The sequence below is a fragment of the Triturus cristatus genome, chromosome 8 (genome assembly GCF_964204655.1).
Source record: "Triturus cristatus chromosome 8, aTriCri1.1, whole genome shotgun sequence".
Taxonomy (NCBI): Eukaryota; Metazoa; Chordata; class Amphibia; order Caudata; family Salamandridae; genus Triturus; species Triturus cristatus.
Window position 1 is genome coordinate 1,664,936,380 of NC_140591.1, and position 19,712 is coordinate 1,664,956,091.

Genomic DNA, 19,712 nt, shown 5'->3' on the forward strand with positions numbered 1-19,712 from the left:
ATATGACTTTCTCATATTTAGTCAGCCGACTATGTGTCATGTATGGAGTGCGACTCCGTGTTAAAAGTATTGCCACATCATGAGGTACAAACACTTTCACAGGATACCCCATCACGATCCCTTCACTTTGTTCCAGGCTTCGACAGGTAGCAGCTACTGCTTTCAAGCACCCAGGTAAAGCTACAGCTACTGGGTCTAGCATTGATGAAAAGTATGCAATTGGCCTTCTTAGTTTCCAATGTTTCTGAATTAATGCAGAAAGTGCACATCCATTCCTCTCACTGCAATACAACTCAAACTCCTTTTCATAGTCCGGCATTCCCAATGCTGGCGCTTCACACAGACTATCTCTCAATTGTTTAAAAGCTGCCAATTCTTCTTTGCTCAAATCAATGGGATCTCTCACATCACTTTTTGTCAAGCGTACCAATTGCTTTGCAATTAGGGAAAAATTACTTATCCATTGACAACAATATCCAACCATTCCAAGAAACATCCTTAACTCTCTTTGTGCCATAGGGGCTCTCATTCCTTTTATGATCCTGATTCTGTCTATTGGTATTTTCCTCAGACCCTTTTCGAGATTATGGCCTAAGTAATGTACTTCTTTCTTACAAAATTGCAATTTTGATGGTGACACCTTAAGTCCTTCATCAGCCAGATGATTCAACAATGTTATAGTGTCCGTTACACAGGCCTCGCGAGTTTTCGACGCCACAACTAGGTCATCGATATATTGTACTAACACTGAATTCTTGGGCATCTCTAGGCTTTCTTGAGATTTCTTCAGTATCTGATTAAAGATTGAGGGGCTTTCTGTATACCCCTGTGGAATTCGGCACCATGCCAAAATACGCTCGCCAAAACGAAACGCAAAAATCTGCTGGCTGTCATGGTGCAATGGAATGGAAAAAAAGCATGGCATAAATCAATTACTGTATACCATTCTGCTTCATGGGGAATCTGATACAGTATCACAGATGGATTCGGTACAATGGGACAACATGGCACAACGATTTTGTTTATTTTTCTCGAAAACTGTAGTATCCTGAACTTTCCATATGTTTTTTTCAGTCCCATAATTGGGGAATTACATGGACTACTCATTATTTCCCATAACAATACCTTGGTTTATCATTTTCTCAATTATAGGGGTAACTCCTTCAATTATCTCAGGTGTCAATTTATATTGTGGAATATTCGGATAATTTATTCCCTCTTTTACTGTTATTTTTACTGGGTCTACATTTCTCATTAGTCCCACATCTTATCCCGTGAAGTCCCAGACTTCTGCCTTTACAGTTTGTTTCAATTCTTTGGGTAGGTCATCGGGGGTTAAATACATCATAGGCTTCAGTAACCTCAATTTCTCTGTTTGCCATGGTCATCTTATACAACACATCTTCATCACGGGTCTCAAATGCTATACCATCAGGAGTACAGAATATAGTGCAATTCATTTTGCACAATAAATCCCTTCCTATCAAATTCACAGGACTGGTATCGCACACAACAAAGCGGTGCATTTCAGAAAATTTCCCTATGCTAACCTTTACAGGTTCTGTCAGATAAGTTTTGATCTGTCTGTTGGATACACCAACTACTTGGATCGTTTCATCCGAGAGAGGAAGATTTTTAACATCAGCTGACCTAACAGTTGATCTCGTAGCACCAGTATCTACCAGGAAAGTAACATTTTCATTATTTATCTTTCCATCCACAAATGGGCCTGTCTGGTCTACTTCTAGAGTTGCGCAAAGTACGCACTCTTCTCCCTCCTTTCGGCACCGTCAATAACCTTCTTCCGAATCGCTTGCATCGCGTTGTAGCCAATACTGCGAAACAACGTTAGCGCGCGGCAGCTTAGTTACCTGTTCTTCGTTGTAGAATCCTGTTTCATTACTATATTTCTGGGAGTTTTTGCTCTGTGGAAAAGGCGGTTTTTGCACCTGATTCTGTTGGGTTACAACCTGCTGCTGTTGCTGCGTTTGACCACTCACCCCATTCTGCACCTGTGGATTCAATGATGCATTTTCATTATTAATACTTGGGGGAAATGTACACTCGGATTTCCAATGCCCTATCCTACCGCAATTATGACATGGGAATTTCTTTTTAGCTTCTTCTATGTTAAAATTTACTTTACCTTTCCCAGGAATTAACCTTTTGGGGCCTATATTATTCGCTTGTTCCACTAACTGGGCTTCCTGTCTCTCTGCTACCTTTACTTGTGCCCACATTGCTTATTCTTTTAACTTTCGTTGTTTGGCCTCAATCTCATCACTGTAATATTTTGCATGTCTCAATACTTCATCTGTTTTCTTGTTCTGCCAATCTACGGTATGTTGTTTGATCATCTCACTAATTTCTGGACGTAGACCATGTACAAATCTATATACAAAATGACTCAAGTCCTTTTTGCTCAAATTTTTATCACCACTAAATTGTTTAAAAGCCAAAATCAACCTCTCATAGTAGGCATGAACCGACTCCTTACTTTCCTGATGAGTTCTGTCAATCTTTACCCAATCTGTTTCTTTAGGAGGTACATTGTTTATCAAAAAGACAATGACCTGCTCGTATTTCTTCATTACCTCAGGGTCTGGGGCTCCTGTCTTTGCATCCCTAGGGTATTCTTGTGTGGGCCAATTTATCATAAGTTTGCATTCCGTCCATAAATCTGCTGGTACTATTATGTCAAATAGACTATTCAGATCAATCCATAATACTTTGGATAATTTTACAAATCTGTCTACCTGCCTATACCACTCGACGGGTTTTTCACGTAGTCGAGGGAAATCATTTGCAAATGACAAAATATCTTGTCTAGTCCATGTGACATGTACATATCCTTCTCCTGGAACTTCTCTCATAGGGCATTCTATTACTACCTTCTCCTTTTCTCTAACAGGGAAAGCTGCAAAAGTTTTGTCTAAGGCATCATCTCGTTTTCGATACCATCTGCTTGTCCATTTGTCCACATCTCCCCATTTCCTCAACAGGATAATTATTTCCTTAATCTGACTCATTCGTCCTGTGGTATTCAAATTTTCAATGTCCTTTTCAGTGAAATCTATTTGATATGGTTTCTGTAGGGCCTTTACCTTTTCATGTCTATACCCATTTCATTTGCTACTTCTTCTAATCTTTCATGGATACTTTTTGCTCTCCAAGTTATGTTTTTACACAGAAACAGCAACTCATCCTGGTAAGTTTTTAACTTCTCTGTGGGAATAGTTCCTACTATTAACTCTTCCAATACCATTCGTAGTTTGGCTACATCTATTGATTGGGATTCTTTGTCTTTTCTCTGCAAACTTCTCAACCATTCGCTCAGTTCTTCTGAAGATGGGCTCTACATTAGTTTGTTCTAAGTCCCTTTGGGTTTCAAATACTGATTCTATCTTCACATTAGGTTTTTCAGCTATGTTTGGGCCAAGAAAAGGGTTATTCGAGGCATTTGGCTCGATCGTACCCATTGTCTGTCTCCATTGATTCTCATTTAAGCTCTGCTTTGGCTTTTTAATTTGTTTATCATTGTTATAAGGAACCATTAAACAATGTTCACTATCCTTCTGTTTGTCAAAAATAGGCACCGGAACAGTTACAGCTTCAAAATTTTTGGTCAATTCTCTTATCTTTTCAGTTAATTCTAAGGTTGTTTTTGCTAACTCTTCTGAATTTTCACTATTCGTTTTCTCATCTGATTTTTTCTCTATTTCTCCCTTCGTTTTACTTTTCCCTAATTCTTGAGGTATTTGTTCTGTCTTAATGACTCGCAAAGTTTCTCTCATTGGGGCACTTGGTGTCAACATTTCAGATTCTGGTTGATACGGAGGTGGATTTTTATAAAACATATCATCCAGAACATCATCCTCTAGTTCATTCTCTCCATACCCCTTTGGTTCTAAATTAAGTCTTTTTTCTGTACATTTTTTCCCTCCAACTCCTTCAACCATCCTTACAGGAAACAAACCACCGGTCATACTCGCATTCCGCCACCTTCTCATTTTCTCATCATGAGTATCATGCCCGTATCTGCCAAACATGTATTTATACCTTCCGCCACTCCTCTGTCTTTCTCTGTCATGCATCTCATCTTCCCATTCTGTCAGTGCTTCAAACTGTGTTGGTCTAGGTCTCGGTTCTAGATTCATCATTCTTTCTCTTAAATTTCTCAAAACCGCTAAATTAAATGAACCATGCTCTGGAAATACTAAAACTCCGTCATTCTTGGTATATTTTACCCAATTGTCTAACCAAATACAAGTGTGATATCCATATTTCGCAACCATAAAGGATGCGGGGGATTTCGGTGGGGTAAGCAACTGTCCTTCCCTTGTCAGAATCGGTTTGTCTTTTTTAAACCACTTCTTGATCTTTCCAAAGCAGGACTTTTTCTCTTTTTCAGGTGGATCGTAATACATCATTTTGTCTTTTCGTGTAGCGGTAGTCTCTCCTTTACGACTATTCTGTTATTTTAGCCAATCGTAGAGCGACTCACACTAACGCACCAATCAGGAGCGTCTACGTCACCCTGTAATTCTCCACTCCTAGCGCGACTCACACTAACGCATCAATCAGGAGCGCCTACGTCTCTAGCTGACTGGCCAATCCCAGCATGGTCTTTCTGACATCAGCAGCCGCTGCTCTTACTCTGGCTTCTACTGACCCCTCCTTTACAAAATTTTCTCGGTAAGTTCTTTTCGCTTTTTCTAACTTACAAATCTGTTAGTAACGACATAAAAACGCCACCATTGTCCGCTTCGCTAACCAAGGATAGTTAATGACCTTTTTCACAAGAATTCCGTCTCTCCCGAGAGCAGCGCTTACCTCTGCCCTACTATGGAATTGTTACTTCGTTGATAAAGTAGCACATCCCTCTACCTTACCCTTCTAACAAGCATTAGCTAACTGTTTCTCCAGAATTAAGACACCTAGTTGGAGACCCAATGCTCCTGAGAAATAAAACCAGAGTTTCACGATTAACCCGAATGCTATTTCATTCACGCACTTTCATACAGAAAATGTAGTTCATTCACACAGAATTCTGTCTTTCCCGAGAACAGCGAAAGTCTGTCCTACTACAGAATTATGACACTTGTTAAAAAAGTAGCACTTCTCTCTACTTTATCCTTCTATCAAGCTCAGGGAGCACCTATTACCTTTCCAGTGATAAGCGTTGTCGGAGTGCCATCTGGACTCCTGGTACCTAAGACCAAAATTTCACAGGTGACCTTCGCTATCATACACTTCTTTCATACAGGAGATATCTCTAATGGCAACACACAACGATGTTACCGAATGGAACCCAGACAATGCATCGTGCAACTTCAATCGTCACACGTTTTCCCCGTGTACGTACAGGGCAACAACAATTCCGTCTTTCCTGAGAGCAGCGCTTACCTATGCTATACTATGGAACCGTTTCAAACTTCCGACTTCCTACATCCCACAAGCCGTCAAACAACATAGAACTCGACGCAACTCAACATAGAGTGTTAATACATAAACTAATACCTATCCACAATCAATAATCAATAAGCTATTTACAAGCAATAATCACCAAACCAAAACAATAAACACCATCATCCTGCTACCAAGAAAAACTACTCCAGCGTGGAGTTTCCTATCCTCCCTTCGTCACAGACCAGATATCATACTAACGCTTTCACTCAATACATTCATTGGTGGGGCCCATAACACCAACACACACACACTCATTTGGTCTGCTCTTACTGGAGAAATAGATGTTCCAAACGCTGGCGTGAAAAGAATATCTTATAATCTAAAGAAATTCTATTTACATAAACATACACTAAATATCCTTAATCTAGCACATATCTCAAGATATTCCTTCCACTTAGTCGATGGATCAATTTAGTTGAATTTGGAAAAGTGACTCTAATCCTTTCATTTATATTCAGATGATAATAAATAACCCAACACAATTGCTTATTAATCAATAATATTTTTATCTAATTAATGCAAAATTTTAGTTAGCATTTTAATCAATCCACAGAACATCATAGTTACCTAATCTGGCTATTAGTCATCCTCTTAAGTCAATCAATTTGTCATGCAGCACGCTACAGTCCCAAAGATTGGTCTGGACCATAAACGTGTCTGCATCGATCAATGCCCATCAGTCTAAGAGTCCTCAGTTCATCAGGAAAATGGGAAACAGCTGTCCTGCAGTGTCACCGTCCTCTCCGTCAGCATAATGTCAGGAAAAAGGAAAAAGGGTTTTCCAACTCACTAGTCTACCTTCTTTTATAAAGAAATTAATGACAAAATGTAGCAAAAGTTAGTTTTGGGCACTTCTGATTGGATGGTTAAGATCGTCCGTTTCGGTTTCCCAAAGTCTATGATGTCACACTGTCAGACATGATCCATCCGGTTTATGAAAATTGACCATTGTTAAAGCTTTTGGCAGTAGTCCAGTCACGACCTTGTTCTGGTACAGGCTGTGTGGGTCATCTTGAGACCACTTGTTCAGGAGCCTGGAGCATGCGCACTCAGTCGGAAACCTCGTGGAATGGTAGCTGTTTCGTCGCGTCCATGAGTCGGCCATTTTATCATAGGCCAAATTGGTCAACTTAAGCAAAACAAACACAAAAATTAATTAAAACATGGAAAAAATGAATAAAATGTTTAACCCTCACTAATTCCCTTATGTGTGTGTCATTATCTAGCATATTGGCGACATTTAAACCGTTTATACTCACCCTATGATGTCATCTGGTGCAACTTACAATTACATCATGAAAGCAACATACACCATGTAATATTCTATTTTTCTAATGTTAGCATGCATATGTATATTAGTTTATAGATTATTTTAGCCAAGCAAATGCAAATCCCACGTGTAATTCATGCATTAGTAGGGTTGATTTGATAGCAAACAAACACATTAATACTTTTTATAATTAATAGATTATTCTAATTAGTATGAACATGCAGAATGGGGGGGTATACAAAATTTTGTTTTACCCGCTCCATCACGACCACTCGCAATGAGAAACCTAACCTCCCCTCGTTGAGAATCTCTCCGGGAGGATTATTTTCCACGCTTGCGATCGGCAACTTGATGTTGCTGATCGCGAACAAGGAAAAAGTCTCGCCGGGATATCATTTTGCTTGCTCGCGGTCGCCAACTTGAAGTTGAGGACCGCGAGCAAGCAAAAAATGACCGCTACGCTACCCGTGTTTGCACTGTGCTACGTGCAATTTGCGTAGTGCAAAGTAGCTCAAACTTCGCAAACTACGCAAGCGTAGCGTAGTGCTTTGCCCAGGGTTACCTTTGATATGTCTTGTCTCTTCTTCCAGAACATTGTGTTTGCCTCTTAAGCAACCACGCTAATATTTTTACTTACAAGACATTCAGGTAAAGCTTTAGTAGAAAGTATTTAGCTAACTATCCCTCCTAAGAGGCGGAGCATGGGAGCCTCTACTAGCCCGCCTCCTCGAGGCTATCTGATGTCATCTAGGAGCATGTGTAGTAGTGTCGAAGCGGCAGTCCGTGAGTGGACAGGCCCTCATAGCTTCTTTCACAGCGTCTACTGTTGTGTCCATCTGCCAGCACTGCCCTAAGAGGTGATCAGATGACATTAGCACGGTTTAACTTCATTCTTTCCTCTTAACCCCTTCCAGGCGGCGAGTACTCCCTTCCCGCTCCCCCCCTGTTTGTTACCACCAACTGCGTGCTTTCCCTCGAATCACCACCTGACAACTTCTTTGGTGCCTGATAAGGTCGCAGTTTATTTTTAAAACAATCATTTTTAATTTTTACATGAAATCTTCGCATTTCAAAATTCCACATTCAAAATTCAACGTTCATGGTCATAGTATAGTCCTTCAATGTTCATGTTTGTTTTTCTCTATTACTCATTGCAATTTCTCTATTTGTATACTGGGCCTAGCCTCCGCAATTTCTTGGGAGAGGATGGAGGGGCTGCTTTCTCTGGGTTTCGATTCACGGGTCTAGGCTTCAACTTGCTATCACGGCTCAAGGCTTCAACTTGCTACCGATTTGGAGGGTGTCCATTTGGACCTGCCCAGGCTGCAAGTGCCGTCCCACTTGCCCCGTACCGTACCGTGGGCCCTCCATTTTCCCAGGGGTCCCTGCCGTTTGGCATCCCAAGTACCTTACATTAGCATCTACTCTATTTCTCTGAGGCTGGGACCTTGCCATCTTCTCCCTCTGCACCCCTGCCCTAAGGTGTCCCAAGGGTCCTGTGGGAGTGTTACCTCTATTCTTTCTCTGGCAGCACGCCGCCCCATGGCTCCCTTAGTGCCCCTGCCGTGAGGCATCCCAAGGACACTGTGAGAGCCTTCCGTGTAACTTCTAGTAATTTCGTTTCCTACTAGCTTCCTCGTGTTAGATCCGCTACCCTTTCCCCCCTACGGCTGCGACGCCCGTATTCTTAGGTGTGGGTGGGCTTCTCTTTTTCTTCCTCTCAAGGACGGAGGGTGAATTGTGCCTTTTTGGCCCTTGGCCCCTCTTTTAACCCCGTCCTTGCCTTACCGGTTAGCCCCATGATTGGGGGGGAGCCTTCTTTTGTTTCTGGGCCAATCCTGGTCCCCCCAGCCTAGCCGGGATTTTTGATTAGGGGTGGGGTGGGCTCCCGCCACCAGCCGGTGTTCAACCTGGGCCTCCATTGGGTCCGGCTCTGCCTTCCCCCGGCCTGGGTCCATTCCATGTCTGTGTTTTTAATTTGTAGCTTTGTACCACGATTGGTTTTGTTTCCAGGGTGTTCTTCCTTGGTGCACTGTTATTGTTATTAAACTTGTTTCCTGTTTCGTTTGTTTTCTTCTTATTTGAGTTCGTCGAATTTTTCTGATTGCTTTGCTGCTGGTATAAGTTATAGGTTTGTCTATGTTTGTTGTGCTTTAGGTACCACATCTTACAACATTTTCGTCCTCCCTTTGCTTTTCTTAAAACAATTCCTGCCTTCCCATCTCTACGATTATTCATATTTCTTAGAAACTAAACCTGTTGTGACCATCACTGTTACATATTCCTAAGCCATGGAACTCAATAAGTATTATTTTTCTGTCTCTAAGATGAATCACTGACACACCTCTGGTGTTGAGTATTACTGAAGCGGCCGCACAAGTGTCTGCCGACCCGTCTGTAATAGCAAAGTTGGGTTGTTGGTTGAGGGGGTGAAACCCTACTCAAGCAAGAGCCACAATCCTGGTCGGGGCGAACCACAATTAGTCACTAAATTAACCTGCGCTGAACATTCTGGTACTTTAGCATAAAAGCAGTGAGGCTTAACTTACAGGCAACGTGTGAAATATATGCATCACTTAAACAGTAATAAATGAAGCTACAACACAAGAAAAGTCCCACACAAACCTGGAAAAATAGACTATACGTTAACAAATAAATGACACTAAAACAACAAAAATCCCATCATTAGATTCAGAGTTATGCAGTTTTAAAGATTTTCGGATAACTAGAGCTGAGAAGCAAATAGCGCCAACTATGGTTATCTGGATGTGCGGAACTGGGAAAATGTGACAATTTCAGACAGCTCGCAATGAAGTGGAAGCTGTGCACAGAATCAAGTTGAGTCAGCAAAGTTTGTACCTTGTGTCCTTGAACTCAAGATGCAAAGTCCACGTTGACCTATGTTGCACGGCACCGAGAAGTCGTCCAGATGCATTGCTCTGGGTCGGTGCTATCAATCTCGGCATTCAGGAGCAGCGATGCTGGAGTCTAGATGTTTCAACGTGTGCCGGGAAATGAAACTGCCGGTTTGGTTTTCGTAGCAGAGGCGTGAACCAACATGGGTCGCATGTTATTTGTGAAGCCGGCGATCAGGAGCTGCAATGCAAAGTCCAGTGTGGAGGTGGAGCCACACTGCATCAGTTACGTGTAAGCCACCTCTCTGGAGCTGGTGATGCAAAGATGTGCATCAAGAGGGCTGGACTGTTCCCATAGGAGCAGGGTCAAGACTGATTTGCATATGGCTGTGTCCAAACTGGGGTGGCATGGTGAGCAAAAGAACGATGGATTTATCTCAGATCTCTTGACTTGGGTGACTGTTTGCTTTGTTCAGCATTCTGTCCATCATTTGTTGGTGCAGCAACCTTCTAAAAGAGGCATTTTCAAATTTGTGACTTAAAATTTGTATATTTACTATTGAAGAGAATTTTAAATTACAATTATGTAGAAACCAAACATGACATTTCTACCTGTTCCCAAAAAATGTTATCACTTATTAAATGTAATAAAGTAATCTATTATTATCCTATGGGAGAGGTAGGCCTTTTAGTAGTGAAAAACAAATGTAGGAGTTTCTCACTACCAGGACATATAAACTTAAAAGTACATGTCCAACTTTTTAAATACAAAGCACCCTGCCCTATGGGTACTTTAGGGCCTACCCTAAGGGTGACTAATGTGATTTAAAAAGGAAAGTTTAGGCCTCGCAAAAGGTTTATTTTGCCAGGTCAAAATGGCAGTTTACAACAGTACAAATTGTACAATGGTAGGCCTGAGACATGTTTTAAAATGCTACTTAAGTGGGTGGCATTATGTGTGCTGAAGGCGCACTAGAAGCATTTCATTTACAGTCCCTGGGTACATGTGATGCCACTTCACTAGGGACCTATCAGTAAACTAAATGTGCCAATTGAATGTAAGCCAATTTTACCATATTTAGAAGAGCGAGCACAAGCACTTTAGCACCAGCAGGAGGGGTGAAATGCAGAGAGTCCTGAAGCGAACAAGAAAGGGTTTAAAAACAGTAAGAGTGAAGACAAAATGTTTGGGGTGGCCTTGTGGAGAGGGCCAAGTCCAACACCCTACATCTACATTCAACCCGTCTTTGCCACACTTCTTGTCAAAATTAATTCTGTACCCTTTCCAGGTCTCCTTCTCCAGGCTGCTTCACATTTTTAATGCCAAAACGTCTTCTCATTGCTCACCCACAACTAAAGCCTAAAACGTGGCAGAGTACCCTGACTGCAAGAATCATGGTCTACCCACTCTAAACCAAGCCAAAATAAACTTTATTCACATTTTAGCAAGTAATCCATAAATCATTATGGCCTACCAACTCAATTTAGAGTTCGGTGGACCATCAGGTTTTCACATTTCCTCCACTGATTCTAGCAACAGAATGAAATGGCCCAATGATTTCTGCTCCTCTGAGATGTCTGACCTATTTTGGACGGCCTTCTGTTGTATTTTAGTTTCTGTTCAAGACTACCAGGATAAGCCTGGCGCTCTCAAATAAAAAAAGAAAAACGATCTCCACACTCTGGGAGAAAACTCCACGGATATCAGGGATATTAGAATTTTGTTTATCCCACCTTGGAAATTTGTTTTGAAAAACAAAAAATGTTTGCTGACTGGCTGCATGATCCATGCAGCTGCTCATCAAACCTTCAGAGGAGCTGCAGTTCTAACTTTTGTAACTTGCATAACAAATAATACATTCCTTGACAAATAGTTCTACTTCTCTGTCCAGACAGCCCAGGCAGTGCCATCAAAACAACTGTCTTAACCCTTGCTTGGTCATGCTGCACTCCAAAGAGTTTTACTGGGTCAAAAGCAACTAACTCCCCTAATTCCCTCCCTTAGATCATGCTTCACAACAGCATACCTTGTGCTGCAGGTAGGCTTTGGCCATTTTAGGGCAAATGCCGCCTCCAAAAGAGAAGAGTGGGGTTTGAAAAATATATTCCAGAGTCCCTATGTTCCTTTTTTAAACATTTTTCACTGGGCTGAGTCCACAACTCTAACTGTAAGTATTGAGTAGCATCTTCAATTAACTGACTAGATAGTAATGGAAGTGGTGACTGCAGTACGGGGAATAAGGTCAAACTGCAGTCTGCTGGGCAACTCTCCACATTGTTTTAATTATCTAGCCATTTACTTGAGGACGCTCCTCCACATACGGGATGAAACCTATGCTGGCTACTCATGTCTCCACATGGAAAAAGAGCCAAAAGCCAGTTAAGGAAAATAAGTGGTTTGAAAATGTGCACAGAAGATTCTATTTTATGTTCTAGATTGTAATACCTTACTTAACTTGCTAAAAAAGATACTAGTTGATGTACCTATGTCATGCATTTGGGTTCTTCCACAGTTTTTTACAATCTTTGCATTTGACTAAATGAGCAATGGGCGAATCCTGTTTCTTAAATGTGATCCAACACAAACTGACCAATCAATCAATATGACTTTCCAAATAATTTGTGGGTGTTAGTGACTTGGGCCATCTTTCCCCCTCTCACATTCCAAAGGTTGGCCAAGTATGGTTGTTTCTTGGTAATCTATTTTAGCTCCCCCAGTGTATGTCAGTGTTATTGTGTTCCACACAAATTTGTGTGCCTGCTGTACCTCTGTGGGTTTGGTGCATGGACGTTTCAAGCAATCGTTGCCGGCTTTGCCTGAGGTGCTGCTTTTACCTATGTGTGCTCTTCCCACACATTCTCTGTTTGTGTAGGAGTAGTTGATTCTGCATTGCTCCATGTCAGAAAAGATCAGGCAGTGCGGCCCCGCTCTCATGCATCTTGATGCAGCGTAGCCTTCTTCTTTATATCTTACTCAGGCCAAAAGCTCAAGCCACCACCCAAACTAGTTAAAAAAATACCCCCCGCCTCAACAACATTGTTGAGGTTAAACTTCTGAATGCAATTGCAATTCTTCTTAGTTGCAAGTTGTCAGAGACGCCTCTTCATCTTGAGAAAAAACTGCCAAACATGGGAATAAGTTTCCTGGACACCAATCCATCAACAGCGCTTCTCTAAATCTGTCTTCTGTAGTTATCAGCAGTCACTGTGCTCATTCCCTAACGGTGGTTGAAGGAGGATTCAGAACTTGCAGATTTCTACTACTATCCCTGGCAAAGGGAGGGGGCACTCAGCGACCGCAAAGCTGGAGCTCAGAAGTCTTTCCAGATCCTTTACTGATGCACCACCCCTTGCACTGGTCAACTGAGAATCTTGGTACTTTTAATGGGGGCTTCAGTTCCACTTTATACTCAGCACACGGGCGGAGTTTGCGGATTCAACAGGCACATCTCTGGGACTGGGGTCAGGGTGTTCCTCATATTTTGGGTATAAAGTGAGCATCACACGTCACACACCGCAATGGCTTCAGGAATGCTTAGGCACTCTTCACCATCTATTGTGTACTCTACTCCACACAGGAGATCACAAATGGATTACAGTCACTCGAAGCACAATCTGCACACTTATCCACCTACAGTCAGTGTAAACATTCAAGTGGCATCTACGTTCAAATGATTGGAGCAAGGGAACGTGCAGATCATGCTAGAAAAGAGAGGTCATTAGGGAGCTCTTGCTCGGCAGGCAGAGGTAACAATAACTCTCTTACTACTATGCTCTGTTGCTGCTGCCACTGTCAGCCACCTACAACCTCGAGAGCTTGTGATAGTCAACCTCATTAGAGGAGGGGTGGACATGGTATGCTCCTCCAGACTACAGAGCCCAGCTCTGGATCACAATCATTGTCATGGCTGAGTGTCACGTGGTCTGAGGCCAAAACTCAAAATAACCAGAGACTCACGGTATAGCAAACTCAAGGGAAGGCTGCATGCTCTCCTGAGCCATGCTGAAGGACATTTTTGTCTGATCAGTGTGCTTTTTTTGTACTGCAGATTTTAGTCTGGTCTCTTATGACAATATTCATATTAAAGTAAACATGTCTTGTCTGATTACCTGCATCATACTCCTTCAGTAAATATATATTTTTCTTTTTATTACTTTCAGTTCAAGGTAAGACATCAATCATAAAACAGCTCCCACTGATGTACTTGACCCTTTCCTAATAAGTAAATAACATCTTGCTTCCTGTTACCTGCCATGATCGGAAGTCATTGATGTTGGCACACGTTCTGTTCACAAATGGTCCTCGCCCAGGTGTGCAGGATATCAGTGTATGCAAAGAATGAGCAAGGGCATACACCGCTGCATAAGCATGGTAGGTATAGCTAAGATCATCAAGTTCAAATAGAGACATGGCCTGCTTGTCCAACCTTTGATCCCTGGAGCAGAACACAATATTTTCTCCCTGCGCTTTCTTGGAGAAACTTTGAGTGTCATTTGTCTGTGGCCATCTGCAGTCGAATGCCTGCTCCCAGAAGTGTTCCATGAAGATATCATCTGGAGTTGTGGATGGGTGGAGATAGTGCAGAAACTCTTCAAATCCTGGCATGTTGCCAGTGTAAGGTGCAAGCCCTAGAGATCCATTCAGTATTCTCCAGACCTGCTTTCCGAAGAGTCCAGAAGCCATAATAAAATTTGCAGAGTAAACCCAGGTTTTATTTGTAATATTCAACTGGTGAAGGGTTTCTAGAAAGAGCTTGATGTGCACCTCTTCACTATGGACAATGATCACCGACGCTGAATGATTCTTTATCATCTGAACCAGTCTCAAGACTTTCACTTGGGAATGAAGGAGGTGAATCTTCTCCATAAAAGCCACACATCCACCGTTCTCTTCAATCTGCCTTTTCATGTCATGTCCTCCTTTCAAACCTGATTCGGTGTCAGAGATGATCATGCCCAGCCACGTCCAGCTAAAATATCCCATCAGCCGTGCCAAGGCTACGTTCTGGAAGGTGTTTCCAGGCACAGTGCGGAAGAAAGATGGAAACAGGCGTTTGTCGCTCAGGGTGGAGAGCACTGATGAATGGCTGATCTGGCATAAATTGAAATTGTTTTAATCTTTGACTTATGAAAAACACATGTGCTCACACTTCAGTTTATAATCTATATGAGTTAAGCAGTCACCATCTCAAACCTGAACATTTTCTTTTTTTTCTTGTCACTAGAATCCTAAAGACTATAATATAATTGATGATTTGAGGCAAAGTTCATGGTAAATTGCGATTCTCCTATTACCATGACTAGAGAATCTGGATTTCATTAAAGACACGGAGGCTAACATTATGCATATGACTTTTAATGCAGTCTCCAAGCAGCCGCATACATCGCAAAGCAAAAGTTCCATAAAAGAACATTAAGAATAAGTAAAAGGCATGAGACCATAACATTCTGCCTCTTTTAAATGAGGTGTAAAACAGGATAAAGTTCCTCCAAAACTTGAAACGTCTTATGTATAGAAACGATATAAAGTTCCTTAAAGAACTGCAAACATCTTCGATAAACCATCAGGCAACGCAGGAAACCAAGGATGATGAAGAATAGAAAGTCAGAATCCTGAAGTTATGAGAGATTATCTGAAACAGATAGAAACAAATACAAGTAATTCTGGTTTAAGAAAAGGATAAATTAGGTGAGCAAGCAATGTGATTAAATAAAGCATACAAAGGTAAGATAAGAGAAAAACATTAATAAAATGCATCTAAAATTAAATGTATAGATCATCATGAATAACAGTCAAGTATGATTTCTTATACTGTAGAGATAAGATTTCATGGGAAAAGAGGAGGGAGGGATAATGTTAGCCTCTGTGTCTTTAATGAAATCCAGATTCTCTAGTCCTGGCAATGGGAGAATCGCAATTTCATTACAAGACCGGAGGCTACCATTATGCATGTTGGTAGCTTTGTAAGACTACATCGGACATATGAGTAATTGGTTTGCAATAATGTTGAGCAAACGTTCTATCATTAGACCAATCAGCAGCCTTAAGGATATCATCCAACTTACCTCCGGACCAGAATGACTTACTGGCCATTGCACCTCTGATAGAGTGAGTTTTAAACATATTTAGATCAATTCCTGCTAAATTCATAACAATTTTAACCCACCTAGAAATCGAAGTAGAGGAGATAGCTCTGTGAGGTTTGACAAAGGAAATAAGTAACTGATTCACACCTAAAGGGTGAAGAGAATTCATTCTACAGTCATATTCTTTCATACAATCAACGACACAAAGTTTTGGGCAAGAATCAAAATGAGGGTATAAGATAGAATCGGACATAGTCTTTGCTCTTCTAAACAGATCAAAATTGACTCCAAACATGTTGTAGGATCTATTAGAGATTTCAAGAGCTTTAACATCAGAAACTCTACGACAGGATATTAGGCAAAGTAAAGTAGCAAGTTTGATAGATAGGTTTTTCCTATTTAGATGGGTATTATTAGGCCAGTTTGAGAAAAGATCACAAATCAAATTGACATCCCAGAGAGATTGGTATCTAGGTCTAGGAGGTCTCCTGAGTCTGATGCTTTTGAGAACTCTGTAAATAATGGCGTTTTTACCAATTGTCTTGGGAATGACCCGTGGAAATAGCAGATCTATAACAATTTATAGATCTATAACTAAGGCCCCGTTCGAATTGTTCTACAAGGAAATTGACTATGTCAACGGTAGGTGCTTCCACGGAATCCCGATTCCTTTCCAAGCACCAACGAACCCATGATTTCCATATGTTGTTATACCGGTAGTGTGTGCCAGGGGCCCATGACTCTTCGACGAAAGTCTTGCTAGATCGTTGGATCTCCTGACACTCTACAGGCAAGAAGGTTGAGCTTCCCTGTTTGAACCATGGGGTGATGACGTCCGTCTATGTGTGTAAAAAGATCCACTAGGGAAGGAATTAGGAAGGGGAGGTCGTGATCAGGACAATCGAGCAGCGTTGTTGTCTGACTTTCTGAAGGACTCTCTGGATCATTGAAAAGGGAGGGAAAGCATAACCGTTGGTCTCTTCCCAAGATTGGAGAAAGGCATTCACTGCTAGAGCACCCGGGTCTGGCATCCAACTGTAGTAACTTTGGAGATGGAATGTCAACCTGTTGGCAAAGAGATCTATTCCCAGAGGGCCCCATGAGTTGTTGAGAGAGTTGAATACAGAGACGTTGAGTTTCTAGTCGCTATGGTCTAAGAGGAATCTTGAGTTCCAATCTGCTGATACGTTTGTTTTTCCTGGGAGAGATTTTGTGTTCCAGACAGAACATCCAAAGTTTCTTGGCTAGATTCGAGAGATCTACAGATTTTGTTCCACCTATGCGATTTATATAAACAACTACGGACATGTTGTCCATCTTTAGAATGACAGATCTGCCCTGAAGGGATTATTTGAAACTCATCAAGGCATAGAGGCCAGCTGTCAATTCCAAGAAGTTTATGTGGTGTGAAGATTCTTCTAGAGACCAAACTCCGCCAGTGTTCTGGTCTTGGAAGCAAGCTCCACAGCCATGAAGGCTCGCATCGAATTCTAATACAAACTGTGGTGCTGAACCAAAAATTGCTTTTCCGTTCCAGGCATCTAGGTTCTCTAACCACCAGTTCAGTTCTATTTTTGCTTCTTGGTCTAGTGAGATGACATCCTCGTACCATAGCCCGGATTGAAGTGCCCTGGCTTTTAATCTCTGACGGGCAGGATAATTTAAGGGACCTGGAAAAATAGCTTGGATGGAAGATGAAAGGAGGCCTAGTAACCTGGCTAATTCCCTTAATTAAAATTTCTCTAGTTTTAGAATGTGTCTTATTTCTTTCTTGATTTTTGATATTTTCTTTGGAGGGAGTAGAAGAAAGCATTTCATGGTATCTACGATAAATCCCAAGAATTCTACATTTCTGGAAGGAGAGAGAATTGACTTTTCTCTCTTTATGATGAACCCCAGGTTTTCTAATAGGTCCATAACAGTCTTCAGGTCCTGAAAGATTTGAGAGTGGTCTTGAGATTGAATGAGGATATCATCCAGGTATAACATCATACGGATATCTTTTTCTCCTAAGAAGGAGGCGATTGATCTCATGACTTTGGTGAAACACCATGGAGCCGAGGAGAGACCGAAAGGGAGGGCTTGGAATTGAAAGAGATGGTTTTTCCACAAGAATTGAAGAAAGAGTTGATGATCTTTGGCCATAGGGATGGTAAAGTAAGCATCCTTCAGATCTAATTTGACAAGCCAATCTCCCTCTAGGTGTAAGTTCCTGAGGAGGTGAATGCCCTCCATCTTGAAGTGTCTGTAAACAAGATATTTATTGAGATCCCTTAAATTTATGACGGGTCTCCAACCTTTGTCTTTTTTCTTGATGAGGAAGAGAGTGCTTATAAATCTCAACATCTCTAGGGGAACTTTTACAATTGCGCCCTTCTGAAGCATAGAGGAGATCTCCTCCGCTATTATTTTTTCCTGATCTAAAGTAAGAGGAATGTCTCTGGGGAAAGAAGACTGGTAAGGAGTTTCCATAAAATCTATCATAAACCCTCTCCCCGTATTCAGAACCCATGGGTCTTGCATTATTAATTTCCAATTGTGAAAGAAAAACTTGAGTCTGCCTCCCACTTTTGGGGAAAAAGGAGGGGAAGGAGGAGGGAATGTAGGAGTTGTACTCACTTTGGGTGTTGTTGTCGTTGGATGCTCCACGATAACTGAAGTGTCTGTAGCAAAATCCTCTTCCTCCTTGTGGAAAGAATTGAGGGGTATTCTAGGGTTGGAATCCCCTTCCGCCATATCCTCTTCCTCTAGGGTAGGGCCTGCGGTTGAAGCGGCCAGAAGACAGGCCCCGTCTACTGGCCCTCCCGAAAAGGTTATTGGTATTAAAAACTCTTTTCATATTTTGATGGGCTTTTTCCAAAGCCGTAAAAGTAGATACGTATTTGCCTAGGGTTTTAATCAGGTCTTCACCAAAGAGCAAACCCTTTGGGTTGATGGAGGGTTCCTTGTTGGCTAGATCGCTTAATTTGGGGCTCATTTTGGTGAGGACTACCCTTCTCCTCTCAGAGTTGAGGCTGGCGTTAGTATTACCCAGTAGCACAAGAGCTCTCTGGCTAAGACCTCTAATTTCTTCGTTGTTTAGGGGGGTGCCATTGATGTGGCTATCTTCAGTTATATCAATAATTCAGGCTAGAGGGCCTAGGATACCCAGGACTCGATCTTGACAACCTTTAAGGGATCCCTCCATTCCCTTCCTCGGGTCTCTCCCAAGCTTAACAAGGTATTTGATGAGTTCGGGGTCAAGATTTGGAGTCTGGCAAGCTTTATCTCCAATGGAGGGTCTAGAGCATTCAGCGGGTTCCTTAACCATTTATTAATACATTTGCTCATGTGATCCTGAGGAACCCATTCTGAACTCCTGGGGTGTTTTATATTAAGAGGAGAGAACATTTCTTGACCTAAGGGGTTAGAATCGTATCTTTTGAGGAGGAAGGGAGATCTTCCTCAAGGATTTGTGAGTTAAACTCTTGGTTGTCTTCATCCAGATCTAAAATATATTCATCAGGAGAATCAGAGGCATCATCATCTTGAAAATCATCATCACTCTCATCGAGGTCATCATTTTGAGCACTTCGATATTTTGTGCCGCAGGGAACACCCAGATATTTTGTGCCGCTGAGGACACCTTTATGCGTTGTGCGTAGCCGAAGTTCCCTCCTTTCGTCGCAGGTTATACCCTTCTTTGGACGGTACAGTGGGATCGGGATATTTCATTAATTCAAGTGTCTTTGTGTCCGGGTAGCAGCTCAGGGATGGTCGGCCTTCGTCCAGGAGTTCTTCTTGGCCGGCGATGTTGTCGGTTGTCGTCAGGGTCGGTGATACCTTTTTGCAATGATGTGCGTGCAGCCAATTGCGCTTCCCCTCCACTCGAAGAGCTGTTCGGGTGGTGATCAGGACTTGCAGGGGGCCCGTCCACCGGGGCTCCAGACTCCTTGCACGCTGGAAGTTACGCACTAGGACGAAATCTCCGGTTTGGATATCGTGCCAGGGGCCCCTGGAAGCATCGGGAATGTCTTGCAGCACCTGCTGAT

At 42.0% G+C, this 19,712-nt stretch overlaps 1 protein-coding gene across 1 annotated transcript in view; it reads right to left on the reverse strand.

The window, feature by feature from the left end:
* The window catches only part of LOC146808521 (extracellular calcium-sensing receptor-like), a 232,860-nt gene that overhangs the window by 153,902 nt on the left and 59,246 nt on the right, over positions 1-19,712 (reverse strand). The window contains exon 2 of the mRNA XM_085623974.1: positions 13,844-14,686. Within this exon, the coding sequence (XP_085480100.1) occupies positions 13,844-14,686 (843 nt within the window). The remainder of the gene's footprint in view (positions 1-13,843; positions 14,687-19,712) is intronic.